The sequence below is a fragment of the Capsella rubella genome, unplaced genomic scaffold (genome assembly GCF_000375325.1).
Source record: "Capsella rubella cultivar Monte Gargano unplaced genomic scaffold, Caprub1_0 scaffold_5, whole genome shotgun sequence".
Classification (NCBI taxonomy): domain Eukaryota; kingdom Viridiplantae; phylum Streptophyta; class Magnoliopsida; order Brassicales; family Brassicaceae; genus Capsella; species Capsella rubella.
Window position 1 is genome coordinate 7,680,550 of NW_006238919.1, and position 25,706 is coordinate 7,706,255.

Consider the following 25,706-nt stretch of genomic DNA (forward strand, 5'->3'; position numbering starts at 1 on the left):
AGTATTCTATTGTCGAATTGAATATCCAAATTGATAGTTTTCCCCTTGCTATCTATCTTGATTTTGTTTAATTCTTCTTCCACCGGGTTCGAGTTCTGTTGTCATCAAAGCTAGTTTCCGGATTCACAGATTCTAATTTATCAGTAGTTTACTTCAACTATTGGAAGAAAAGTTGGTTCTTTTGCTATTATGGAACTTTCAGAACCACATTACAAATTCAGTGAAGGTATCAACCAAAAAATTTCATTTATTTCCTAGAATCGAAACAAAGATACAGTATATTAGTTGTATGAAAAGAAACAACACACGCAAAGATTCAAGGAAGCATCTGCTGCTTGAGGGATATGTAGCAACTGAATTAGGATCATTCGGATTGTTCTTCAGATTGCTCTAACTCCAGTTTCTGCAAGGAAAATAAATATAAGGTTTTAGTAAGATACAATATGGATTTAGCTTTGGACAAGACATTAATAGGGGTGAAAACTATTATCCAGGACATAACACAATGTCAAAGTAAATATACACCAAGAATAAAAGAAAGGTCAAGGGATTAAAAAACAATCGAAAGCAAACCATGGATTATCACAACCCATTGCATCTACCAGTTGAATTCTCTTAAAATTTGACAGCAACATTGGAGTTATCATAAACACTTCTAAAATCTTGAGAAAAAATAAAACATTGCATTTTCATTTTGACACTGTTATTGTAGGTAATTCACATTGGCCATGAAAATGAATATCAGCCATGGCAACAATATAAGCAGCCTAATGCACAGAATTGCTCTAAATCCAAGACACAGGCTTTGTTGATTGGCTGGAGTTCCTGCCTTAATGTTCAGAGGCTTCACTCTTAGGTATAGGCTTATAGGCTCTACTGTGTACCAAGCAAAGACTGAAGATATCATGGTCGCTTAGAGAGGAGTGAGTGACAGAACTAGACTTATAAAAGTGTGGATTTTCCAGGGTTATGGTTGAGAATCTCTCACTAATCCAGTCTCTTATCGGTTGTTTTAATTGAATATAAAACTCATATTCTTATCATTCTCCTACCTCAATCATCTTAATATCCTTTTACAGTTTCCTCACAACTTCTCAAATAAAGACCCTTTCTATCCCCACTTAGAGCACACACCTAATATCCAAAATGGGACAAGATCTTGCTACTAGAAAGATAAAGACGCTATTAACACAGCTGATCCATTGCATAGACAGGGTATCTAAACAAGTACATCTCTTACAATCCCAGAGATATATCATCATTTCCAAAGAACCAGAGCATGTAATACAGATAGACTACGATTTTGAAATATCCTTATCACTAAGAATCAAAATATTTATCATCGTGTTGTTTGCCAATGACTAGGTTAGCTCATAAGTCATATCCATTAAAAAAATCAAAACTAGCAACAATATAGAAACAGTCTTAAACCCTAAATTTGGACCTCAGATCAACAATAATAAAATCAAACCAAGGAAACTGTCTACAAATGTCCAGATCATGCATACCGCCAAAAAATCTCAATCATCTAAACAAGAAACGAAAATGATGATAAATCTATAGGAAACGCTGATCCCTCGAATTGAACAAGTGAAGGGAGAGAAGAAGAAACATACAGATTGAGCGTTGTGCCAAGAGAGACCACGATAGACATTAAAGGAGAAACTGGCGGTGAGGTAGATGGTGGCGAGCCCTAGCCCCGCCGTGAAAGCCTTGAACGACAAATCTCCAGCTCTACTCACTATCCCCATCTCTCTTTTTTTTTGCAGCTCTACCACTAACACCGGAGATTTTATTTATGGTTCGATATACATATGTATCTGTACCGGCTCAAACCAAAATTATTAATTTCCTTTAAATTGATTGGATTGGTTTCAATTCGGTTTATTTTGTTCACGTTAATTCGGTCACGGTTGGTACAGATGGGAAGATTAACTTGAACTGTACAACAGTAAACAACATTAGAGAATTTAGTATAATTTTTTCGAACGAGTTTCATAACATTAGAGGAATTTGCTATTGTATCAGTATCATGCCAACATTTTCCTAGCCAGTTCTTATCCTATTAATTTTTTCTTACAACTATTATTTAAATGATTGTTTAGTGTTAAAAGTATAACAAAGATGTTTACCCGCCTAACTTCGATTACTCTATGTGATGTAATCGCTAAGTCCACATTATCCATTTTGATTAATGACTAATTTCTTTAAAAAATTAGTCATCTGATTATTCTCTGAAAAATTAGATTTTTTCATGTTTAATACAATTATTTTTAAATTACAAATATAAAACATTTATTTTTGTTTGTTATTTAACATTTAGATTAAGAATTTGTAGTGTTTTAGAATAATTTATGTTCAAAATTTTAATGAAAATCATAACTTTGGTTTTAAAAATATGTTTTTATTTGTTTACTTTAAAATCAATATTATAATTTTATATTAGTTATGTAATAGTTTTGACGTTAGGTTCACCTTGAATGTTAAACAACTAGCCTCGAACGTTTTTTGTAATCAATGGATTCAAAAGAATCATCATAGAAAATCACCCGGTGAAGTCCATCAATGCCATTTAATATACTATTGAAGCGAGCTTCATGTATGTAAAAAATATGGAATCTTAACACCTAAAATGATTGAAGTTTAATTGTTGTGCACTAATTCTTAACCAGAGAACTATGTATCACATTAGTGAGGTTTTTAAGTACAAAACTTTACAAAGAAAACAAAATGCAACGTTTAAACACAAATCTAATTTGTGCTGAACTGATTTGTGGAGGAAGTTTGAATCCTATAATATATATAGTGGTTTTCTAAATTAAGTAGAATACAATAAATACATAATTATATTACTTTTTTGGTTGATTGCATATGAATATATATATATATATATATATATATATATATTGTTAACCGTACAAAATATTGTGGTGGGTGTTGCTAGAAAATAAATAAGCCAAAACATGTATTTGATTCAACTACAATTAAATAAAATTGCATGCCACATGACTTTGTTCTAGTCAATATATGAAGAAGAAGGAATCAAACCCTTTAATAATTGTGTCTTGCTTCATGACTCAATCATCATGGTAACTTGTATTATTTTGGCGCAGAAATGAGAAAGATTATCGAAATAAAAAAGATCAATATAAAAAACGAATATCAAAATCGCCTAATCGGAAAATGTGATATTCATGTTTTCACCAAAGTCTTTTATGTTTTTGTTTTTTTGTTGTTGCTTTTCCATAACGATTTGGAGCCAAGCTGGCATCCGCAAACCCAAGTTGAGTCAGAAAAGTTTTAAAAGATTGATATTTTAGACATGATAATGAGGAGAGAAAAGTCTCAGCATAATTTACAATAGTATATATATATATATATGATTTAGTTAAGCTTTGTTATGTACACAGTTTACACTTGTAATATTTCCCAAATTCGTTTCTCTCTCTAACGAATTATAATAGATGTTCTTTCTCGATCAACATCCAATGATTTGGGGAAATTATAATAATCTAATTACTTTAAGTGAATCTTAAGCTTAAATTTGATGAACGACATGTGGCATACAACATATTATCCAGTCACTAATCTAGGCGTTTTGGTCTTCTCTCAATCCTAGTAAATCACTATGTTCGATTCATCAGTAATGACTTTTTTTCAGATCCTTTAGTTGGGTGTATTTATTTTTTAGGTGCAAAGAAATTGAGTTACTAAGGAAACATATGATGCAGAGACTATCTCTGGAGCATTAAAATTAAATCTTACTAATGATGATAACTGTATTTGATAACAGTCTTGCTGATTAAAGTAATTAATACATAGATAAATAATTTAAGGGTCAAGTTTCTTTTCTACCTACTGTCAGCTAAATTATACACAAGACACACCCTCAAGAACATTAATTCACTCGGTTCGGTCGAAGTTTCCATCAATTCTCACATGGAGCCAGTCCGGTTGAGACCCTAGGCCTATATCAGCTTCTTGTTGATCGAACAATGTTCGTGGAACCTCATTTGGCAGAGTATTAAGCTGTAGAATACAACACCAATATTAGCTCATCAATTTAATAAATCAATGGCTCTTTTGATCTCAAAAACCAAGCAAGTTTGTAGGTTGACTTTTGTCATGGATACTCTAAATAAAGATCAATTACAAGCATTTATATACAATCAATAGCGATAGAGGAACAAACAAAAGATCCATACGCTTCTAAGAGGAGAATCGAACTACTACAAGGACCACGGAACTGTATTGACAACCGAGTGTTAAGACTGATGTTTTTGCAGCAAATTTAGGATTGATGATGAAACCTTATGATCAACAGTTACTAAGTACTGCTAATTTCAGTAGCATCGTACGAATTTCTTAAGAAAAGAGTTTGGGGCTTACATCTCCAGAAGGAAACATTCCTACTTTTGGACCACTGCTCACATCTGAATTAACTACTTCTAGCTTCATCGATAGAAACTGCAGCCAAATTCGTTAGCCTAACAATAAGATATGGAGCAGTATTTACTATTTAGCAGAAAGATATAAAGTACACAGAGATGGCTACAATACCTCAACTTGTCTTTGCAACGACTGAATATAGTTGATAATCTCATCAAGCACAAGAGCTTTTCCGATAATCTGGAATCATAGGAGCATTCTTATAAATTATATCCTAAGGTGTTAAAGCATTTTGTAACAGTGGCGTCAATGGTTAAACAGCAGGTGCGATGAATATGAAGCAATTGTATTTCCATGTACAAGAGCAAGACAACAGGATTACTAGTAAGGTACCTTATTACATCCTGGAATCAAATCCTGAAGAAACTTCATCCTCTCACTGATCTTTTCTCTTCTAGCCTGTGGAATAATAACCATGCTGTAGAGATTAACAGTTAACGGACAAAACACTGCTATCAGTAACAAAAAGAACAAGCCAATCTGTGTATAACTAACTATAAATCAATCCAACATAACAAACCCCTCAAAACTAAAATTTTGTTACCAAACAATGAAGGTGTTGTTCGATCATGATTCATGGAAAGCTGTAATCTTTGTTGTCATATAAAGGTAGAAATTAGGAACATACTCGCTCAGCTAGACTGTGCCGGTCAGTAGCTTGTCCTCGTCTTGCTCTCACGTGAATATAATCCTTTGGTGGACTCTTTTCTTCTGTTGTTGCTTTGCTTCCACCACCTGAGCTTGTTTCACCTTCAGGTCTCAAACCATCCTCAGTTTCGCCTTCAGATCCACAAACTTTCATTTTCTTCTTCTTGCTCGAATCCTTCTGCTCAAAGGTACATACATATACAACCATTGAGTTCGAAATCATCATAACATGATAAACCAAAGATCAATTAGTCATATTAGAATTACGTCTAATTAAAGTTATGTACTTTACTATAAACTAATCCTAGATCCCACCATGATTAAGCATCCCAAGCTAACACTGTGAAATGTTAATAAAAGCTCACCAATCGAGTAACGCTGGTGCAAGAAGAGAGAATCTTAGAAGATTCGTCTCGAGAGGTCAAAGGTCTTCTCTTTCTTCCTTCTCCGGTTAGCTCCGTCACCGTAGACTCCTCAGCCGCCGATATGTAATTGTTACCGGAATACCCAAATACTTCGCCTCGACTAGTGAAGTCTTGACCCGGATTGAGCGGCAAATGGATACCATAGTTCACTGAGAATGGCCAAATCTCAGAGAAGGGTGACTCGTTCACTACCGGAGGATCCATAAGGAGCTCCGGATCCGACATCGGAGTACCTTGGGAATACGGAAAGGTTGCGTTACCGTTTGGGTTTTGGATAAATCAATCAGTCACAGTTTCCAAAAATCACTTTATCCAATAAAATCTCAAACTGGAACCTTGTGATTAGACAAACCTTGCCGTTTTCGTAAAATGGGTTCAGAAGGACGACGTGCCGTTTTGTTTGTTAAAAATTGATTGGACTCTTCTGTGTAGTGAATGTTTTTGTTTCTTCAGGTGGAAAACTAAAAAGACATGATTTCGAGTGTGAGAAATGGCGGCACGATCCAACGGTTTTGTACAGCTTCGATTTCATTACTGGAGAAACCAGTGGAGAAGAGCATTGTCGGGATCCCGAATCAGTTGGTGGACACAGTTGATACCAATTCTCACCTTCGAACTCTCGTCAATGCCGGGGATTTACGAGCTGCTCGCCAAGTGTTTGATAAAATGCTACAGAGAGATATCGTTTCGTGGACAGCCATCATTAAGGGATACTTAACTGCAAACAACTCTGACGAAGCACTGATTTTGTTCTCGACGATGCGTGTTGTTGATCATGCAGTGGTCTCACCTGATACCTCTGTTCTAAGTGTTGTTCTCAAGGCTTGTGGTCAGAGTTCCAACATTGGGTATGGAGAATCGTTACATGCTTACGCGGTGAAAACTTCCCTTCTCACCTCTGTATTCGTGGGAAGTTCTTTACTCGATATGTACAAGAGAGTTGGAAAGATGGACAAGAGTTGCAGACTTTTTAGTGAAATGCCTTTTAGAAATGCAGTAACTTGGACAACAATTATAACGGGGTTGGTTAACGCTGGTCGTTACAAGGAAGGGCTTATGTACTTTTCCATGATGATGAGGTTGAATGAACCATCTGATACTTATACATTTGCTAGTGTCTTGAAGGCTTGTGCTGGTTTACGTCAAGTTAAATACGGTAAGGAGATTCATACTCATGTGATAGTGAGAGGCTTTGATGATACTCTCTGTGTGACTAACTCGCTCGCTGCTATGTATACTAAATGTGGGGAGATGCAGTACGGCCTTTGTTTGTTTGGAAATATGAGTGAGAAGGATGTTTTTTCGTGGACAAGCCTTATCGTAGCTTACAATCAAATAGGTCAAGAAGAGAAAGCTTTGGAGACATTTATAAATATGAGAAATTCTCAAGTACCTCCTAATGAACAAACTTTTGCATCGATGTTTTCTGCGTGTGCGAGTCTTTCTAGACTCGTGTGGGGCGAGCAGCTCCACTGTAATGTATTCTCTCTAGGTTTAGGTGATTCTTTGTCAGTGAGTAACTCGATGATGAAGATGTACTCAACATGTGGGAAGCTACATTCTGCTTCTGTTTTGTTTCAAGGAATGAGATGCAGGGACATTATTTCGTGGAGCACGATTATTGGAGGATACTCTCAAGACGGTTTTGGAGAAGAAGCTTTTAGGTACTTCTCATGGATGAGACAAGCAGGACCAAAACCAACGGATTTTGCTCTTGCTAGTTTGTTGAGTGTTTCAGGAAATATGACAGTTCTTGAGGGAGGCAGGCAAGTTCATGCGCTTGCTCTTAATCTTGGTCTAGAACAGAACCCTACGGTTCGTAGTAGTCTGATTAATATGTACTCAAAATGCGGAAGTATCAAAGGAGCTTCAAAGATATTCGAAGAAACAGATAGAGATGATATTGTTTCTTTGACAGCTATGATTAATGGATATGCAGAACATGGAAAGAGCAAAGAAGCTATTGATCTGTTTGAGAAGAGCCTTAAGGTTGGTTTCAGACCTGACTCTGTAACTTTCATCAGTGTTCTCACCGCCTGCACTCATTCGGGACAGCTTGACCTTGGTTTTCACTATTTCAACTTGATGCAAGAGAAGTATAAAATGAGACCAGCCAAGGAACATTATGGTTGTATGGTTGATCTGTTATGTAGAGCAGGAAGGCTAAGCGATGCAGAGAAGATGATCAATGAGATGCCATGGAAGAAGGACGATGTAGTCTGGACCACACTTCTCATTGCGTGCAAGGCCAAAGGAGACACTGAACGTGGGAGAAGGGCTGCGGAGAGGATTCTAGAGCTGGATCCGACTTCTGCAACTGCACTTGTAACACTAGCCAATATATATTCAGGCACAGGGAAATTGTATGAAGCTGCAAATGTAAGGAAAGACATGAAATCTAAAGGAGTTATCAAAGAGCCAGGATGGTCATCAATTAACATTAAGGATCGCGTTTCAGCGTTTGTATCTGGCGATCGGTTCCATCCTCTAAATGAAGATATATGCAATATCTTGGAATTAGTAGTATGTGCCGAAGCTCATAGGTTTGATTGTGCAATAAAAAAAGCTTTTGGGATTTACTCATATTCGTGAAATAAACAATCAAATTTTCTCATACTTAATTTTTTTTGGTCAGCTGATTCAGTCAACAATCAATGTAGCCCTATTAGAATATAAGAGGAAACAGTGATTCTTACTGATTACATTAGTTTATACTTGGCAATAATACTAATAAGATATCATGTGGATGAGGTCTGATTTATACATCAATCAATATGAACACGTTACAGATACGGAGAACAAAAAGATAAAGAGGAGAAGCTGCTAATTCCATGGACTCTGAAGCCGTGATTCTCTGAAAACAGAAGTGCCACCAGAACCAGCTGGTGAAGGAGATGAAGCAATGTAGTTTGTTCCGGATGCAGAGACAGTGACTGCAGCACCATGTTGAGAGGGACCCACTCGTGGGCTCCACCGAGAAGTATGCGGAACCTGGGAAAACAACAACAACAGCCAATCAACATCATATATATGAATGCAAAACCAGAGATCCAGCAAGAAGAAAAGAGAGCCCAGGTCGTATTTTGGGATCCAACGATTCTAAAGTTATTTGTTTATATTGTTGTATAAGATGAAGGAGATTTTGAATATTCACCATATTGTGTTGTGAAAAGGCTGCTGCTCTCCTGAGAGGAGATTCAGATGACGAAGAAGCACCACATAGTCGTAGCACAGTACGAGTTTGAGCATTAATATGATTCGCTGCATCATCAGTTTCTCCACCTTCCATTTGAGCACCAGCATTACCTCCTGAGTCATTAGAGACATCCACATGGAGTGGAAGAGCAGGACGAGTCGCTGCTGTTGTTCCTTGCTGTTGCATGTAGTTGCGTCTTTTCAATTCTTCCTCAGCATTTAATATCTGTGTATCCGTTAATTTGAAAAGTTTTATTACATAATACATCAATATTGGTATAGATAGAGGTGAAACACCTTTATAGAGAGAAGAGCAGACACTGGACAGGACTGACCTGCTTAAGCACTTGGACTAGATTGTGTTTCTTTGCATTCAACACTTGTAATCTGTCCTCAACTTCCTTCCGTTTTTTTTCTGTTTCGCTTGGTTCTTTTTCAGTTATTTCATTTGCCTGTTTCGATTACAGAGAATACAGTCACAAAATGAAGAACATAAAGCTATATACTTTTAGATTGATGGCATCTACGACACAGGGAAACAAAACAACTTCACTGATAACATCTACGACACAAATTGGTAACTCTTTTGCGGCTAATTGTTTCATCTATAGAATTGCTACGTGACAATATCCGTCAATGCAACTTAAACTAGTTGAGAACACACATAAAAGCTTGTGACAATAGCGGTCAATAGCTATTCAATAACTCAACAAATCTGCACTAATATTTGATAAATTCACCTAAATTAATCTAGTTTTTCCAATATTCCTATCTACTTCACCGAGCTCACCACAAATCTCTCAATGAACATGATATTCCCAGCTTCAAATTAGCTAACTTGTACTCAAATTTCATCGGAAGATCATAAAGAGGTTAAATTATCAAAGTAATTCAAACAAACCTCGGCCTTCTCGTTAGCCGCATCCTCGGCCTCGGGTGGCAAATTATCAGTTTCCTTCGACTCCGTCACTCCTCCGGGAAGATCTCCACCGTCTGATCGAGCTCCTTCGAAACCTCTGTCGTTCTCATCTTCCCTAACCTGATTCCCACAAATCTCTTCTCTCTTCACCGCTACTACCTTCTGCTTCTTAGAAGAAAGGTTCCCTTCAGATGGAAGAATCGGATTCTCCTGATCGGTAACCAATTCAGACTTGACGGTAAGGTTCATTTTAGGGTTGGAATCAAGGGGGAGACGAGACAGGGCTAGTTTACGGCGATGAAGGAGAGATTTAAAATCCTTGAAAGAGAGATTACGTTCCGGCATTCTCCACCGGCGAGTCACGTCGGGAACTTTGTGAAGGTTGCCTCTGTACATTGAAATCGCCACCATCGTCTTCTTCTGGGTTTCCGTTCGTCGGATCCGCCGTTTCGTTCTGTTCCCGTGATCATATGACGATGGGGTTTCGACTTGCATGACGTTTTGCTCTGGGAGAGGAGAAGCGTGCGTCGTTTTGTTTTAAGTATTCTACAAACTCCGAAATTTAGGCCGCTTAAAGCCCAAACATGGGCCCATTACTACTTAAGAATTTTGTGTAGAAAAATAAATAAAACTGTTTATGTAGATTATGAGAAAATGTAATTGTGTTATCACGAATATGAATAAATCCCAAAATCAACAACAACAGCGTGAAGTTAAATTATAAATGAAAAATAAAACGTACCATCTAAAGAGAAAAATAAAAATGAAATCACAACTTGAAATCAGTAACAGTGTCAGAGGAGGAGGATTGGTCTCTTCAAGATGGTGGAACCAAATTTGGATAAAGTTGAGCCATCTTATTACACCAAAAGGCGACCTCTTTGAGTTGATTCTTCAACTCCTTAATTTGTTCCTTTATCTCTGAAAATTGTCTACTTAGATCCTCGGACGTTTTCTTGTATGAACTTTGCCCCACTTCTTCATCAAACGGGATGGATCCGACTCCAAATCTTCGTCCTTTTTGAATTGGCACTACCTAAACACAAACAAAAATTGTATGTTAACAAGTTTCTTAACAATACTAAATTTCAAGTGTGATAAAAATCACATTCTATATAATTACTAACCGAGCGAAAGATTGCGTCCTTCTCAGCTCGCGTGAGTTGTTTAGCAACAGGGGTGCCTCTCTCAGCTTTGTTTTCTTGTAATATATGAAGACAAGCTGCAAATTGCAAAGTTTGATTTGGTGGGATAACTGCTTTGATGAAAGACCCTAGTAAATGATAATGTCACCAGGTTATATAGGCTGAGAGCTTGCAAAAACTATAGGATGATATGACTTACTTGACTTATCTAGTTTCCTGATCTGTTCCAAATTGATTTGTTTAGGACCCTTCTTCAAAATTCCCACCTCTCTTACTTTTCTCTCTAGCTTGTTCTGCGTTAACAACAAAAGTATACTTAATTCACACAAGCAATGACAACAAATAATTCAATTGTCAAACAATTTAATATCTTTGTTCAAAAGACTACTAATGAAACTGCAAAAAAAGAAAAACTGATGAAAACTTAGAGTTTCTGAGCACGTCTTTCAAAATCCCAACTTAAACTTCAACAAACACTTAAGCTAGAACATGAACTTCACCACATAAAACATTGATTAAAGAATGAAATTAACAAAAGGAGAAACCTTTCTATGAAAAATGTATCATTTAACCAGTGAAAATACATCCATTCCATAATATAAACAAGAGCTCGAGAAGCACAACCACTTGGCGAATTCCAGTGAACAGTAGAAAAAAATCAGGAAACAACAAAATTTAAGCCTTTAACTTATTTACAAATCACAATTCAAGCAGAACCTAAATTGAAACATGGGCAACATTATCCTAATCCATTTTAGCAACTCGATATTTTTTATAAAAAAATCCTTACACGTTTCAATTCTTTGTTTCGTTGCTCTTTGTGGAAGGCATCGGTTTCGGTAGGAATCATCATCGCCTTCCCTTCTTTCGTCGTCTTCATCTTCGCTATACTCCAAACCCTATAGGATTTTCACAATGCTTTGAAAATGGAAGGAGAAGAAGAAGAAGAAAAAAAAAAAAGAGACTTTGAGCTGAAGTTGCCTTCCGAACTAATTTGTTTTTGACATTTTACTTTACTCGAGTCGCAAAAATTGATGAACTTAAAAGTCTTTCTCAACCATCAGTGACAGTGTCATACTCACTACGGCATGTGCTTTTAACAGATACAAATGGGCTATAATTTTTAAAAGCCCTTACTTGGCCCATTACGTCAATAGACAAAGCACGTGTAAATTATTTCCATCGGAGAATTAAAACTGCCGGCGGCGGATGACATATACGGAGAAGCTACGCCGCCGCCGATCTGCAACGCTTGGTTTGGTGGTGGCAGGTATTGATTCGTGTTGAGATTCTTTAGTAGATTGTTTCTCAGGAATACGATTCGTTGATGTGCTTCTTCGATTTCCCGGTTACAGCGTAACTGTTGTTTGTATAGTGTAAGCTATATTTCCTTAATGTGTTACGAGATTAGATTAGTGTAATTTGTAGATGTGGGATTTTTCTCCACAGTTTTAACTCAGGCTTCAGAAACCAATTGATAAGCTTCCAATGTGGGATCTTTCTCCACAGTTTTGGTTGATATGAACTCAAAGATATAATTAGAAGACAGTTTGATTCTAGAAGATGTATATACACTCAGTCAGGTGTAATAAGCATATGGACAATGTATAACCATATGGACAGTGATCATATACACAAGAGTTCAAAAGCTTGAATGGAAGTAGTTGGTCTATTTGAAATAGAGCGGGACAAGTTTCTTCAGGGTTTCAAACACACTTGTGAAGGGATCAAATTGGACTGACTTTCTCAATCCAAGATCTGGAAACTGGTTTGTCAGCGTTTGCTCCATACCTGGCATGGACATCATTGCAGCTAGCTCACCATCAGACATCACTTCACAGTCCTGTGGTGTATCCTTTATTTTTGCCGGGTCATAGCCAAATTGTGCCAAGTAGTCTTTGTACTTGGCGATGAACTCAGGTCCTGGGTTAGGTGTCCTTGAATATATCTGACATATCAAACACATGAAGTTATATAAGAGAATGCAAGAGAGATATGTCTACCCCATTGAGAGTTCTTGTCTTGAATCACCTGAACAAAGCCCTTGTCTTTGGCACCAGAAACAAGAGCGTAGTTGTCGTAGTCAGTGGCTATGACATCATAAGGCAACTTGGGGATAAAAGGAATTGTGGGGAATCTTAGGAAACACTTCTCTTTAATCATCTCTTGCTTTTCTAAGTCAGTCTCGCTTTTCTCCAGGTCTTCCGCTCCAACGCATTGAACCTTTCCTCTGATTCCTGTTATATACCCATCAGGGCTGCCGTGAACACAAAATGTATCTACCCGGATGGCTGGTTCCTTCATATCAAACGAGTATACACCCTGCAACAGGTGAAAAACTATGTCAAGATGTGACACTGTTGCATTAGTTAACTATGGAGTGGTAATGTCTAGTAGAAGAAACAACTACCTGGGTACAGTGGCAGTCTTCTTGGCCTTGACCTGCAAAACCACGCTTAAGAGAAGCTACTTCAAACCATCTTCCAGAGTACCTAACTGGATCAAAGTTCTTAGTAGTCATGCCTCTCATCATCATCATCATCATTGTTTCCGGGTCAGATGAATTTTCAAGTGGAAGAGTCAGCTTGTTTTCTTCCACAGCTGCACTCCCTAGTTGGCAAATGTTCTGATGACCAGACGAGAGATCCAACGCAACACCCTGCCAGAATACACAAGTAGACTCAGAAGTTTAATCCACTTATATGGATGCTTAATCGCAATGTCGGCTCCAACAGACCTGTCCTGTCTGAGATAGAAGCAAAATGGCTGCCAACCCTGAAACAAAACACTTCCTCAAAGGCAGGTTTTCAATTGGCTTCTCCAAGGAACATTTTAACTCAGGCTTCTTCAGAAACCTTGAGGAAGAACAGTAGCACCGGACTGTGACAGAGAAATGAGATCTCCTGTCTATCTTGATCAGAGAGCATCTTCTGTTTCATTAAAGAAACATCAAGGAAGAAGAGAGAAATCTGAGGTCAGTAAACCTTGAATATCTCTATAATCGGAGACAGCTATATTCCAGGATCTGATTCTGTAACTTTTGTCCTAAAACCTAACGAAAAAATGCTATGCATTGATGAAATCTTGAGGTTGATCGGAGCTATGAAGTTTTGTTGGGGTTCAATAAAATATATAAAGATCGTACCTTGTTGTCGTAGGAGTAGCAGGTGGAGAGAAGCTATGAGTAAAAATTGGTCTCGAGATGCTTACACTACTACTACTTACCATTCTCTCTGTCTCTCTCCCTCTCCACTTGTTTCGGTCGCCACAGATTTTTATGTCTTTTTATTTTTCTTTCTTTTTTTTTTTATCTGGAGTATTGACACTTGACAGGTTTGGGAGAGTTGATTTTTCTTTTTTCATGTCGTTTTCAATTCGCCAACAAAAATCTACCACCGACGTCGTTTTTGTGTCTTATAATTGTCGTTTTTTTTTTTAATATGTCACACTAATAGTAGTAATCCAATATTAAATAAATATTATGACCGTAAAAAATTATGATTTGTTTTCCTCAAAATGTTAGAACTTTCACTAAATGAATATTTTATATTTCAAATCAAAACAATTTTAACGTATGAAACATTTTTTTATTTTTGACATTCGCTATATGGTTTCTTTTTTAAAATTTTAAGGATTGAAGTAACAAAATGTCAGTAACTTTAATTTAATATAATTTTTAAAATAATAATGTTAAAATATTTTAAAAACATCAGTTAAAATATTCTGAGATTGTCCATGGTATATACGTACAGTTCTCATTATTTGCAATAATTAATAAATCTAAAAACGATGAAAAACAAAATATCATGTGATTTTAAGAGATATATATTCATAAATAATATAATTAATAGAAACAAATTTAAATTTTGAAGAAGATATTGATTTTTTTTCTTTGATCATATGACAAAATAACTATCCATTGTCAAAGAAAACAAATACATGTACTTGTGAACATGTAAAATGAAGAGATTTACAAAATACAAACAATTTGTAACAGTACCTGAAACCAAACTTCAACTTACCGTCTTTTATCTTGGTGACCTTAATTTACAGGAAAAAGTTTAAACCATTAAAACCTGATCACTATAGCATAAGGAAACTTCAACTTAGCATCTTTTATCACTAATAAAATTTTATCTAGATATTCTTCTATATTTAAATATTCTTGTAACAAATACATGATAAATTTCCAATCAAATAACCATTGTTGATAAAGATACTGTCAAGAAAATACCTTTAAAAAAGATTCACGACAATAGTAAAAAGATTCTAAGAAATACTGTACATATATAGTAATAAGATTCAATCTATATATAGCTATCTACCACTGATCATTACATGCTACCCACATGCATTTTTGTATTGTTTGAAACCTTTGAACCATCTCTTTGGAATCAGTTTCAATGATACATCCTTGTAGCCGAGAGATTTCTCAATACGAATGGCTTCAAAGTTCAGTTTCAGCTCCTAGGTACGATGATGCTATAGGTGCAGCCCGGGCTCCAAAGTCCAACCCAACTAAGTTCTCCTAATCTGTCTCTAAAGACGATCTACTCTATTCCACGCACAGTTTCTTTAAGGTTCCACAAAACACAGTACAGTACATTTTAGAGTTTCATATGGAGGTGGAAGTTAAACCTTGGGTGTGCGGTCTCGTGAATCTCCCTCTAATTCACTCATCAGCCATGCTCCATGGATCGTTTCTTGTCCAGAGAAGTGACTTCCCCTGAAGATAGTTATTAAATTTCAAGAAAACCAAGAAAACAAAAATAGAGCAAGAGAAGAGTTAAGTTGGACTAATTAATTAGTCTTCAAGCTCAATGAATAACACTATTAGAAGAGATTTAAAAATAGATGTAGCTTATTATATCAGAAAATAAATAAATAAAAAAGTAAAAAGTTTAGAGGCTCAATGTAAAAAAAAAAAAGAAAAAACACAAAAAACGTATACGTCTCTGTCTACTAAATAAAAAACAAAAGAATAACAAAACTTCAGAGACGACGTGGAACCAAAAAAAGAACGTTAAAGATCATGAACTGATAAATCAATTCAATTCACACTGGTTAGACTGAAGCAAGTAGCTGCACTTCTCAATTCATTCTCTCCAATTTCATCAATATTGTGTTCCTTCAACGTTTCACCAGAGCTGCAACAACAACATTACTCGAATTCAGAAACACTTTTATAACAAATAAATACGAAAAATGGAGGAAAATAACACATACCTTGAGGCGTACGCTTCTTTAGAATCCGCAAATGATTGCCTATCGTCGATGATTTGAAGGAACTGATGGATTTCATCGTATTCATGAGCATCTTCTTCTTCTTGTTGCCGATGGTTTGATGCCATTTGAAGATTAACTAGCTGTGATTGTATCCCTACTACACCGTTATTGCTCTTCATCTCGTGAACGTTCTCGTTTTGGTTGCTGAACCCTCCTCCTCCATTGTTGTCGTTATACATATCATATCGATTCTGAACACCCCAAGCATTGTTATTGTTTGTGAGAATCTCCTTGCCCGAATCTGTATTATAAGCCGGAGGACTGTAGACATTGTTATTGACCTCACTACAACTATACGTGTAAGACATTTGAGGCTGTTGCGTTTCGGAAACTGGTAAAGGACTAAAGAATGGTGCAACCACATTGCTTTGATTATTGTTAAGGTTAAGTCCCATTCCCAAATCGAGCTGCGATGTAACATCTTCTTGATGTTTATTATCAAGACCGAGGTCATGTATCATTTGATTATGATGATCGTGAGGAGTTTGTGTTGGACCGTTATGTTGATGTTGTTGAGAGCGATATAGTTGTAGTTGTGAATTGACAGCTTTGAGTTCCTCTTCGGCGAGCCAAATCATGTATTGAAGCTGTTGTGTGACGCCTAGGCAGCCGTGGACAGGAGAACGGTCACGGACATAAGACTGGAATATGATAGATTTCATGGCTTCAGGCTTCTGAGTTTCGTCGAGTCTTTCGAGGATCTTGACGATGCTTCTTACGCCGAAGAGCCTGTGAACGTTTTGGAACAGTTTTGGCTGTTCAGCGGGGAAGTAAGGCGCGAGGGGGCAGTCCGCGGCGCAGCGTCTACGTTGGTATTTGCACGCGGCACACGCCCCACTCGTGCCGCCTTTAAGAGTCATCAAAACAAAAAGAGCGATCAAGAGAAGATCTAAAAACCTCTCTAGTGACCCTTTGTGGATGTGTTTTACGTGGCTCATTCGATGGGAACAGAGCAACAGACTTAGAAAAAATGAAGAAAAAGAGATGATTTTTGAATGAGACGTTTGTGTGTGTGTGTGTGTGTGTGTGTTTGTGTGTTAATGGTTTTTGGTAAACGAGGAAGGAAGAAGGAGAAGTGGTCTGGTATATAAGCCGAATTTGCTGGAGTAGAGACGACTCAGTAAAATACAGAGATTAAGTTTTTATTTAAAAAAACGTTCTTCCTAATTTATTGGGATATTTTTTTTTATGATTCTTTTTGTTTTGTTCTAAGAATAGTTCTTTTTGTTTTTACTTAAGAGAAAAGTATAAATCTTACTTGTTTTATTTCTCTTGAGTTTTGGATTGAATCAATTTTTGAATTTTTTATATCTTTTTGAGTAAATTTGGAAAGATACTCACTTTTTATTTCTTCTTTTAAAAACTATTTTTGAATATATAAAATTACTTTGGACCTTTTTGATGTCAAAAATAATATTACTAAAATTATCTTACTTAAACATAATAATAATTAACCAAAACACCAAAGCAATTTATTGATAGTACTTTGATTTGAGAGGATTTTCAAAAACATATATTTTTAAATACCACTTTTAAAATACCTTTTTTCAAACTTTATCAAAAAAACAATCAAATTTTTAAAATTTATCCAAATATGTATGTAATCTAATAAAAATATACACAAATTACTGTTGTACGTGTATTACTACTGGATAAATATAATTTAAAAACTTTTAAAAAACATTGTAAACTTTTTAAAAAAAATTAAAACTTTATAAATATTTGGATCGAGTCTGCCAACAGTAATTATTATTTAGAAGTACTTTATAAATAAATCATCTTATTTTAGTTTTTTTTTCTAAAGATATTGATTTAAATTTAAATGGACATAATTGTTGTGTTACTTAAAACAATATAATTGTTATTAAAAATATAAAAGGGTATTTTTTAACGTATACCTCAAAAACAGGTAGTTTTCAAAATGACTTGTTTTTATTTTTTTGGTAGAGTTTTGAGTTTTGTACTTTATCATCTCAATATAACACAATTTTTTTATCAAGTTATTTAGGTTCTTAAATTAGATTAAGTGTTTTCAGTCTTATCTTAGTTAAAACACAAAACAAATCTAAAGTTATATAATCGAATTTAGTAGATTATTTTGTATAGATTTTTTTTATTCAATTATTATTTTAAAAGATTATTTGAGTGTTTTTTGTTTTTGTTTTTTAAAGTACTTCTATTTCAGTTCTATGATGAAAATGAATTCCAAATTATTCTTGGGTTCTTTTACAAATATTTTATTATTTAAAAACATAAACTTTGATGTAAGAATCGTGCTAACTTGTTTTTAAGCTTCGGAATTCGGATAAATAGTGATAAAAACACTGTTGGGACGACATTAATCATAATATATATCTAGAATAAAATGATATTTAGCTATACAGACGAGACGACCAAACGTAAAAGGTTGTAAGGAATTTTCATTTTATTTTCTCGAAGGTTGTATTGTATAGATCTATATGAACAATATAATGCTTAATGTGATGATTTTTTGGCCAAGATTTACTAAATGACATCTTCTAAAACCTCTTCCACAAACACTATTGCTTAATTCTTACGACAAAATCTTCTTCCCCATCTTCTTAGAACGACTATGATGATGAATAGAGTAAAATCACATTCCTTCCTCTCTGAGTTTTCCATTATCAAAAAAATAGTACTTACTTTCTTTGCAGTTTGTACTTGGGCCATCTCCAAAACTGTAGCAACGTAACTCTACTTGCTGTTTTTTTTTTGTTTCCTTTTCTTTTTCTTATTTAACGTTTCTTTTCGTAGAGAAGAACCTGTGGTTGCAAGTGTCCTCTCTCACACATAGAAAGTACATCACTCCAGCTACCGATAACCTGAAGATATTACATCAAATGGGTGATAATGTCGACAAGTTTATCTGCCTTCACAGTCTAATGTAACGATAGTCTTACCTTGACGGTTTGGTCATCGTACATGATCCACCGATTGTGCTCATGACTAAATGAAAAGCAATGATAATGCTGTCCATAGTAACAAACCTGGAGAAAAATAAACAAAAGGGCGGGAGGGTTTTAGGGTGAAAGAAAGCAAACAATGAAAACACACATTCGGTTTCAAGTTTGTGACCATTGTTCTGGTTATATGATATCACAGGGAAGAAGAAGAAATTTGTACCATGGAAACTAAGCTATATGTGCTCTTAGGGTCTAGACCACGGTACACGATACTGATGTCTATCTCTGTATTCAAGGCTTCAAGAGTAGCTGCTATGTCTTCTACAGTTTCACATGTGTTTTGCCACCCTAAAACTGCCAGCCCCAGAATCAATAGTGTCAAAACACAAATATCATTGATCTGAAAACAAATTTACATTCATCAAAATAACAAGTTTTACCTGTAGTAAAAACATGAGGTGGAGTGGTGAGAATATGGTGGATATGGTTGGGTTTCCCACACCCACCAGCTTCAGGATCACAGGCTATTTGATGGTTCATCTCGACAAGATTTAGAAGTTCGTCAAATGACTTTTCAGCGAAGGTAACCTATTAGGCACAAAGTGGGAAAAAATCACAGTAAATTATCTAACAATATACATCATAAAGCCAGTCTAATGAGCACTCATATGCTACCTTCATGGTGCGTAGGGCACTAGCATTGATGTTATGGAAAAAGGATGTGTATTTCAAATGTCTGGACTCCAGCCCACAGCTGTAGCAGTTCAGTTGCTCATAAATATCCATTCCAAACAGAGAATGGGCAATACATGTGCGATTAGCACAGTCCCATGAACCCGTACTGTTGCTCTCAGCAGATTCTGTGTCAGACAAGCTTGAGTTTTGAGCAAATGAGCGATGAAGGCAGTCAAAGATTACAGCCAATACTTCGGAAGCATCGTTCATCTGAGCCTGTACACCATATGACACCCAAGTTTAGACTCCTTATGAAAACAAAATGCTTACTCTGTAAACCCAGAGATCAATTCCCTTACCTCTTGAAAAAAACTGCTATCTGGATACAAGTTACTCAAAGCAATCCTGAGAGATGAAGGAGCCACCGGTTCTTTTCGTGTTTCACTTGAAGCCGCGCTTAAAGCAGTAAAAATTTCATACAGTGAACAGACAACACAGGGTTCTCCCACGTGATGGTGCTCTAGTGTTGAACTCTGCAAGAACTCAGTGCGAAACAGCCCCAGATTCCATAGAGACTAAGATCATAATAAAAGTATAAAAAATAAAAATTAAATATGGAATACATAAGAAACTATAGATACTGATACCCAAGAAATCAAACAGTTTATGAGAAATGAAGTACTGAAGGTTACCTGTATGATAACATTTAAAAAGCAATTGTATTCCCCAACTTCATTCTGAAGACCAGTTCCAAACAAGGCAACCTCGGTCGTGTTCTGAGATTTCATTGTGACAACAGATAGAACTCCATCATTATTTACTTCCAGGGGTGTCCTCAAATATGAAGTCATATTTCTACCTCCTTGGTATACGTCTGGGTTCAAACAAAATGTTCTGGTGTCAGATACTTCATATTGAGGGGATTTGTCACACCAAAATTACCACAGAACAAATATGTTGAAAAATGAAAATTTTGAAAGAAAGGTAGAAAAATGATAAACAATTAGTTTAAGACATCTAATCAATATGCCTACAAGTATCATATAAAATAATGTGTCCTAAGATGGTGAGAAGGGGATATATAATAAACCATTCTTCATACAAATGACATAGTCCGCCAGAGATGATATATAAACAAGGATGGTTGAAAACCTACCAAGGCTTTGAAGTACTGCTCTTTTAAGGTCAGCTTGAAACCTTTCTTCTTCATCGTCTTCAGCTTGTAATTGTCTTAATGTCTTTGTTCCCGCATCTACATCACAAGGATAAAATATTGAATGCATCAAAAAAGATACTCGTTGAAAGACTGTCATTACTCGTTGAAAGAAACAAAAAATCAAGACACTTGTTACAGAGGCATATTTATACTATTTCATTAGTTCCAATAGATATAAGCAGTTTCATTTGTGCCTTAATGGTCTTCCCAAGCGCATCTAATATAAGTTCGAAATATCAATAAGCTGAGGAAAACAAAGCTAGATATCTACACGTCAGGGAGATAAAAACAATGTCACAAAGAAGAATCTAGGATACGAATGGAGAAACAAAAAAAAAGTCTTACCACCATTGCAACATAGACTTTCAGATTGTCCCTCACATTCGGTGTCTGACCTCTGAGATTTACTATTCTCGCTCTCAGAAGGTGTGACCTGATATTTTCCATCACCCAACTTGTTTGAAGCTTTTTGTCGTCTACCTCTCCTCCCAATGCGTTGATCAGATTGCAGAACACCAGCTTGAATAGCTATGCCATTAGGAACTACTGCAACACACAAAAAAAAAAAAAAAAAATGTAAGTGCCTCAGAAAAGTCAGTAGACACATAATTTCATATTCGAAGACCAGTGCTAACCTTCTTGGGATTTTACATCCTGCACCTTTTTAACATCAGATATCAAACAATGATCTACTGCCGGGATAACACCATTTATATTCACTTTGGCTACTTCAAAGTGATTAAGTTGTCCATTCCTTTTCTCCTGGTAAAGAAAAGAATCCCAGACATTAACTTCAAGTGATGATTACGAGAATCACAACTCCACAACCCTGTCACTCTATTGTTACCTGATTTATGGATTTTTCAGGTTCTTGTAAATCTAAATCATCGACGAAATTTTCTATGCGATCATTATACACTGCCTCTGTCGCATTCATCAGCACTAAAGAGCTGTATTTCTTTTTCTGTTCTGCGATGTGTTTCTCCTTAGCTTCATTCTCAATTCTTCTTTGATACTCTAGGGTCTTTTCAAGCTTCCTCTCCTCTTCCTCTAGTTCTATACGGCGTCTGTATTCCTCTTCTTGTTCATTTAAAGCTTCAACGGCTTCAGAAACAACATCAGCCTCTGAATGATCACCAAAAGATGCAACAGAAGGTTGGCTGGAACAAGAAATCATCAAGAACATCAACGGCAGATTATTCCAACACCAAAATTTATAGAAACAAAAAAATTCTATACACCAGCTTAACTAAAATTTTTTTAAGAAAGCAGATTTTCACCTATGTTCAGTTGAATCACCATTGAAGCGATGGTCGTTTCCAATAGTAGCCTATGACAAAACATGAAAGCTAGTTACACATATATACATGAAATACCTTAGAAGTTGACAACAGATAAGTTCGCACCTTTAAATCTTTCAGTTTTCTAGTGTCTTTAATCTTTTTCTTATCCTTGGACTTTTCTAGCATGTGTTTTGAATTATCATTTCTTCCTCGAGCCTCCTTCTTAGAATCAAGAGCAAGCTCAAAAAGTAATGCTTCTCTTGCAGCATCAGACTTCTCAGTGGCATCTTTCTCTGCCAACGCCTCTAAATGTGCCTGGCAGAGAGAGTAACAAGGTGTAAAGAGTTAGAACCTGAAAGAACACAGCAAAGGGAAGAAAAAATAATAAGTTCTAAAGAGTTAGATGCTTACCCGCATGTAGGACTTCACCAAAGGTAACAATACTATCTGATAATCGATGAAGGAAACTGGTCCAAGTTTCAGCTCTAATTGCTGCATCCCAGTGACATTTCGCATCATTTGCGCATCAATTCTGCTAAGCTGTAATAACACACGTACATAGTATTTTTATAGCAGAAAGGTGGTTATTAATTATCGCAGTCGTGTTACGTAAAGATAGAAAAGGTTACCTCTGCAGACAACTGCTCTTTTTGTTTCTGGATCGCAATCTCTATAAAACTGTCAGCCTCATGTAAGGAATCCCTCATCCCCCACACAGCAGCTTCACCAGATTCCAGATCACGTAGCTGAGAACTCGTGCATCCATATGTTTCTTCATATCCAAATTGATTGTGGTTAAGAGTTTCTGCATCTTTCAACACATTTGTTATAGCATCTAACTCAAACCGACTACTTATAAACACCAACTCATGGTCACTTTCATTTAGCTCTTCTCTTCGTTTCCTCAGCACAGTTTCATAGCTCTCATGGGTAAACTCTGCTGAAGTCTCCCTCTTACGGCCTTCTTCAAGACAAAGGTCCTCAACAGTTTGCAAAGCTCCCTCGTAGCTTAAGTGTTCGCATTTCCTCTCACACAAGTTCTGCAAGTGACTGAACTCCTTTTCAAGAATCTGCATGATCTCCATCCCTTGGTTTGTTTTCTCTTCCTTTGTGTGCATCCATGACACAATTTGTTCACCGCTAGAGGGTCCTGTGAAGATCCATGAAAGAAATCCATCCGCACCAGCAGACACATTATCGCCATTAGCAATATCTCCGGAACTTGCAATAACTACATTATGGAATGGTGAGCCCATAAATTTCTCTTGGAAGCACTCAGTGCCAAGCAATTTTTCATCCAGAAGAAGACATGAATCTTCAGCATCAAAATGAATCTCCTCTGTAACTTCACGACCAAGGTCACCAAAATTAATTTCATCATTGGGGTTACTTTGTTCAGAATATCGACTCAATCCACAGGCCTGAGACAAGTCCTGCAGGAATTTGAGAATTTTCCTGAGTTGGGAAGCTTCCAAAAAACAGATGCATATGGGTGACTGGTTCAAGCTATGATTCACGAATTGTGAAACCGAGGGTAGATTCCGGAGTTCATCCAAGGTAAATTGGATCACCTTATCATGATGGCTGACAGCTAAGTATTTGTGTCTGATAAGTAGTTCAAAGGCTGCACGGATTTTTTCAAGGAGCTTTGCACGTTCAGGATCATCAGATATTGGCCATCCATCAGGAGGAGGAAATGCGATCGATGACTTACCCTCTTCAGATTCATTCTCATCACAACCGTTGCAAGCATCTCCAAGGCTTTCTTTCTTTGGTGAAGTATCATTCCATGCATCCTTGAAGCAGTCGTCACCATTTTCCATATTATCTCCTCCAGAGTGAATCTCATTAAACTCAAAGTTTTGGATTTTCTGCTGACTGATAAGCAAATTCACTGCAGCAGAGAGATCCAATGGTTTCCATGGGGAACTAAGGAGCATATCAATCCTCTCAGTGTCAACATTCTGAGGCAGAACCATCTGCATCTTAGGTATGATATTACCCATGTGCACCTGCACAATATGCTGCATATGAGCCTCAGAATCCATGAACTTTTCATTACACCGGCAGCAAACCCAAGAAATCCATGTCTTGTTGGCCTCACAAAAAGAGAGAGCTTCGCTTATAATCTCATTTGCATCCCCATCCTTTGAAGCAATAAAGTGACTTTTAAGATCACTTACCTTAACTCTAAGCAATTCTTTCTTCATTTCGTTGCTCATAGAATCCCAGTATGACCTAACCCGATCCCTTCTGTCTGCTGTGGAGCCGTTTTTCCTTGCATTTCCATGCTTTCTCCTCTCACCGCTTCTTGGCCCGGCGCCTAGTGTTGCATCGGATCCCTTGTTGTCAACAGTTCCAACATTCTCCGCTGCTGAAGACTCTGAATTCTGCTGTATCAACCTAGCTGCAGCTACCCTGACTTCAACCTCCTTCCTTATCTCTTCAAGACTCTTGGTAGCCTTTTTAATCTCATTCGGCCTCCTGGTCTGATTCTGAATCAAGTTACTCTCGATAGGATCCTCAGCCATTCTCCTAATGGGAATCAACCGAAACTTCTCATCACCTTTTCCCAGGTTACTCATCCAAGTGGACAAAGAACCAATGTTAGATTTCTGTATCAGAGACCTGAGCTCATCCTGGACATGTGCAATACGAGCCTCAGGTGTCAATATCTTCAGCTGAGTCTCATCCTGAAGAGACTCTTTAGCAGGATCAATCGGATTTTCAATGGAGAGAGCACGTTGGCACTCTTGCACAACTTCGTCGTAATCTCTCTTGCCATCGTTTGCAGCCTCGTAGAGCAAGTTGGCATAAAAATGGCCAAACTCAATCGAATTGGGAGACAACTCAACAGCCTTTCTAGCAGATTCAATTGCATTGCGGAGATACTTGTGTTTGGTAGCTAGATCTTCGTAGACAGAAGCAACCTTGACGCAGATAGTTCCCTGAACACGGTGGGCTAGGGCAGAGTCTTGATAGCGGGAGCACGAATCCTTAATGAGACGAATCGCCTTGTTGTAGCTCCCCCGCCCGAATGACTTGAGTGCCTTCTCGCATTCTAGCTTGATCACAGCCGAATCCCACGGCGCCGGGGTTTTCTTCTTCTGGCCCATCCACGAAAATCAGCTTAAAACCCCTAAATTAATCGGCATGAAGAATACTCAGATACATATAAGCCCCACCAAATGCGCGCAAAGATGTTCAAATCGGAGATGAAATTACAGACGGCGTCGCCTCGGAGATTCCGGCAACGCAATACGCCGAGGAGAGTTGGTGAGGGGAAAGAGATAGATAGAGAGACAGAGAGTAGAACAAGAGTCGTTGTAGCTCTCTCTCTCTCTCTTTCGCTATGGAGCAGCAAATCACACTAAACCGTAAAAAGATTACACGCCCGGTTCACTCATTTGAGTTAACCCATCCGTATTTATGGTTTAACCAGATAGCGGTATAACCAATCGGTTTGCTGAACCCCTCTGTTTTATTTTTTCCAATTGAGATTATATAATTTATTGATGATTTTGATTGATAGTTTTTTATG

General features: G+C 36.9%; 8 protein-coding genes across 10 annotated transcripts; 1 reads left to right on the forward strand and 7 right to left on the reverse strand.

Annotated features, from left to right (window-relative positions):
- Positions 1 to 158: 158 nt before the first annotated feature.
- Positions 159 to 1,654, reverse strand: LOC111830554. Its single transcript, XM_023782966.1, is given in 2 exon segments — positions 159 to 403; positions 1,617 to 1,654. Coding segments are annotated over 2 exon segments (198 nt in total). The 3' UTR covers positions 159 to 243.
- Positions 1,655 to 3,743: 2,089 nt separating this feature from the next.
- LOC17885664 (transcription factor bHLH79) lies at positions 3,744 to 5,827 on the reverse strand. The gene is made up of 6 exons (XM_006291600.2): positions 5,463 to 5,827; positions 5,078 to 5,275; positions 4,783 to 4,848; positions 4,561 to 4,629; positions 4,390 to 4,467; positions 3,744 to 4,029 (listed from the first exon to the last, which is right to left on the reverse strand). The coding sequence occupies exons 1-6, from the start codon at positions 5,745 to 5,747 to the stop codon at positions 3,904 to 3,906; spliced, it is 822 nt and encodes a 273-aa protein (XP_006291662.1). The 5' UTR covers positions 5,748 to 5,827; the 3' UTR covers positions 3,744 to 3,903.
- A 95-nt stretch (positions 5,828 to 5,922) lies between these two features.
- LOC17886616 (putative pentatricopeptide repeat-containing protein At3g47840) lies at positions 5,923 to 8,129 on the forward strand. The gene has a single exon (XM_006292168.2). It carries the CDS (start codon positions 5,994 to 5,996, stop codon positions 8,112 to 8,114), a length of 2,121 nt encoding a protein of 706 aa, XP_006292230.1. The 5' UTR covers positions 5,923 to 5,993; the 3' UTR covers positions 8,115 to 8,129.
- Positions 8,130 to 8,195: 66 nt separating this feature from the next.
- Positions 8,196 to 10,202, reverse strand: LOC17887353. The gene is made up of 4 exons (XM_006291330.2): positions 9,619 to 10,202; positions 9,053 to 9,169; positions 8,677 to 8,943; positions 8,196 to 8,513 (listed from the first exon to the last, which is right to left on the reverse strand). Exons 1-4 carry the CDS (start codon positions 10,129 to 10,131, stop codon positions 8,346 to 8,348), a joined length of 1,065 nt encoding a protein of 354 aa, XP_006291392.1. The 5' UTR covers positions 10,132 to 10,202; the 3' UTR covers positions 8,196 to 8,345.
- A 58-nt stretch (positions 10,203 to 10,260) lies between these two features.
- Positions 10,261 to 11,833, reverse strand: LOC17886678. 3 transcript variants are annotated; one of them, XM_023782244.1, is made up of 4 exons: positions 11,572 to 11,833; positions 10,981 to 11,074; positions 10,764 to 10,858; positions 10,261 to 10,672 (listed from the first exon to the last, which is right to left on the reverse strand). In XM_023782244.1, exons 1-4 carry the CDS (start codon positions 11,659 to 11,661, stop codon positions 10,454 to 10,456), a joined length of 498 nt encoding a protein of 165 aa, XP_023638012.1. In that variant the 5' UTR covers positions 11,662 to 11,833; the 3' UTR covers positions 10,261 to 10,453. The 3 variants fall into 3 exon arrangements, with proteins under 3 accessions (XP_023638012.1, XP_023638011.1, XP_023638010.1); XM_023782243.1 differs by having other exon boundaries at positions 10,764 to 10,891; XM_023782242.1 differs by having other exon boundaries at positions 10,764 to 10,909.
- Positions 11,834 to 12,316: 483 nt separating this feature from the next.
- On the reverse strand, positions 12,317 to 14,078 carry LOC17887102 (chloroplastic lipocalin). The gene is made up of 5 exons (XM_006291292.2): positions 13,927 to 14,078; positions 13,519 to 13,711; positions 13,192 to 13,440; positions 12,813 to 13,103; positions 12,317 to 12,729 (listed from the first exon to the last, which is right to left on the reverse strand). Exons 1-5 carry the CDS (start codon positions 14,007 to 14,009, stop codon positions 12,451 to 12,453), a joined length of 1,095 nt encoding a protein of 364 aa, XP_006291354.1. The 5' UTR covers positions 14,010 to 14,078; the 3' UTR covers positions 12,317 to 12,450.
- Positions 14,079 to 15,766: 1,688 nt separating this feature from the next.
- Positions 15,767 to 17,005, reverse strand: LOC17886744 (LOB domain-containing protein 27). The gene is made up of 2 exons (XM_006292108.2): positions 16,008 to 17,005; positions 15,767 to 15,928 (listed from the first exon to the last, which is right to left on the reverse strand). The coding sequence occupies exons 1-2, from the start codon at positions 17,003 to 17,005 to the stop codon at positions 15,832 to 15,834; spliced, it is 1,095 nt and encodes a 364-aa protein (XP_006292170.1). The 3' UTR covers positions 15,767 to 15,831.
- Positions 17,006 to 18,471: 1,466 nt separating this feature from the next.
- LOC17886667 lies at positions 18,472 to 25,501 on the reverse strand. The gene is made up of 15 exons (XM_006290433.2): positions 22,795 to 25,501; positions 22,577 to 22,705; positions 22,289 to 22,480; positions 22,163 to 22,212; positions 21,730 to 22,042; positions 21,518 to 21,644; positions 21,228 to 21,428; positions 20,823 to 20,918; positions 20,359 to 20,540; positions 20,026 to 20,241; positions 19,667 to 19,942; positions 19,432 to 19,579; positions 19,212 to 19,345; positions 18,989 to 19,075; positions 18,472 to 18,910 (listed from the first exon to the last, which is right to left on the reverse strand). The coding sequence occupies exons 1-15, from the start codon at positions 25,279 to 25,281 to the stop codon at positions 18,824 to 18,826; spliced, it is 4,725 nt and encodes a 1,574-aa protein (XP_006290495.1). The 5' UTR covers positions 25,282 to 25,501; the 3' UTR covers positions 18,472 to 18,823.
- Between the last annotated feature and the right edge of the window lie 205 nt (positions 25,502 to 25,706).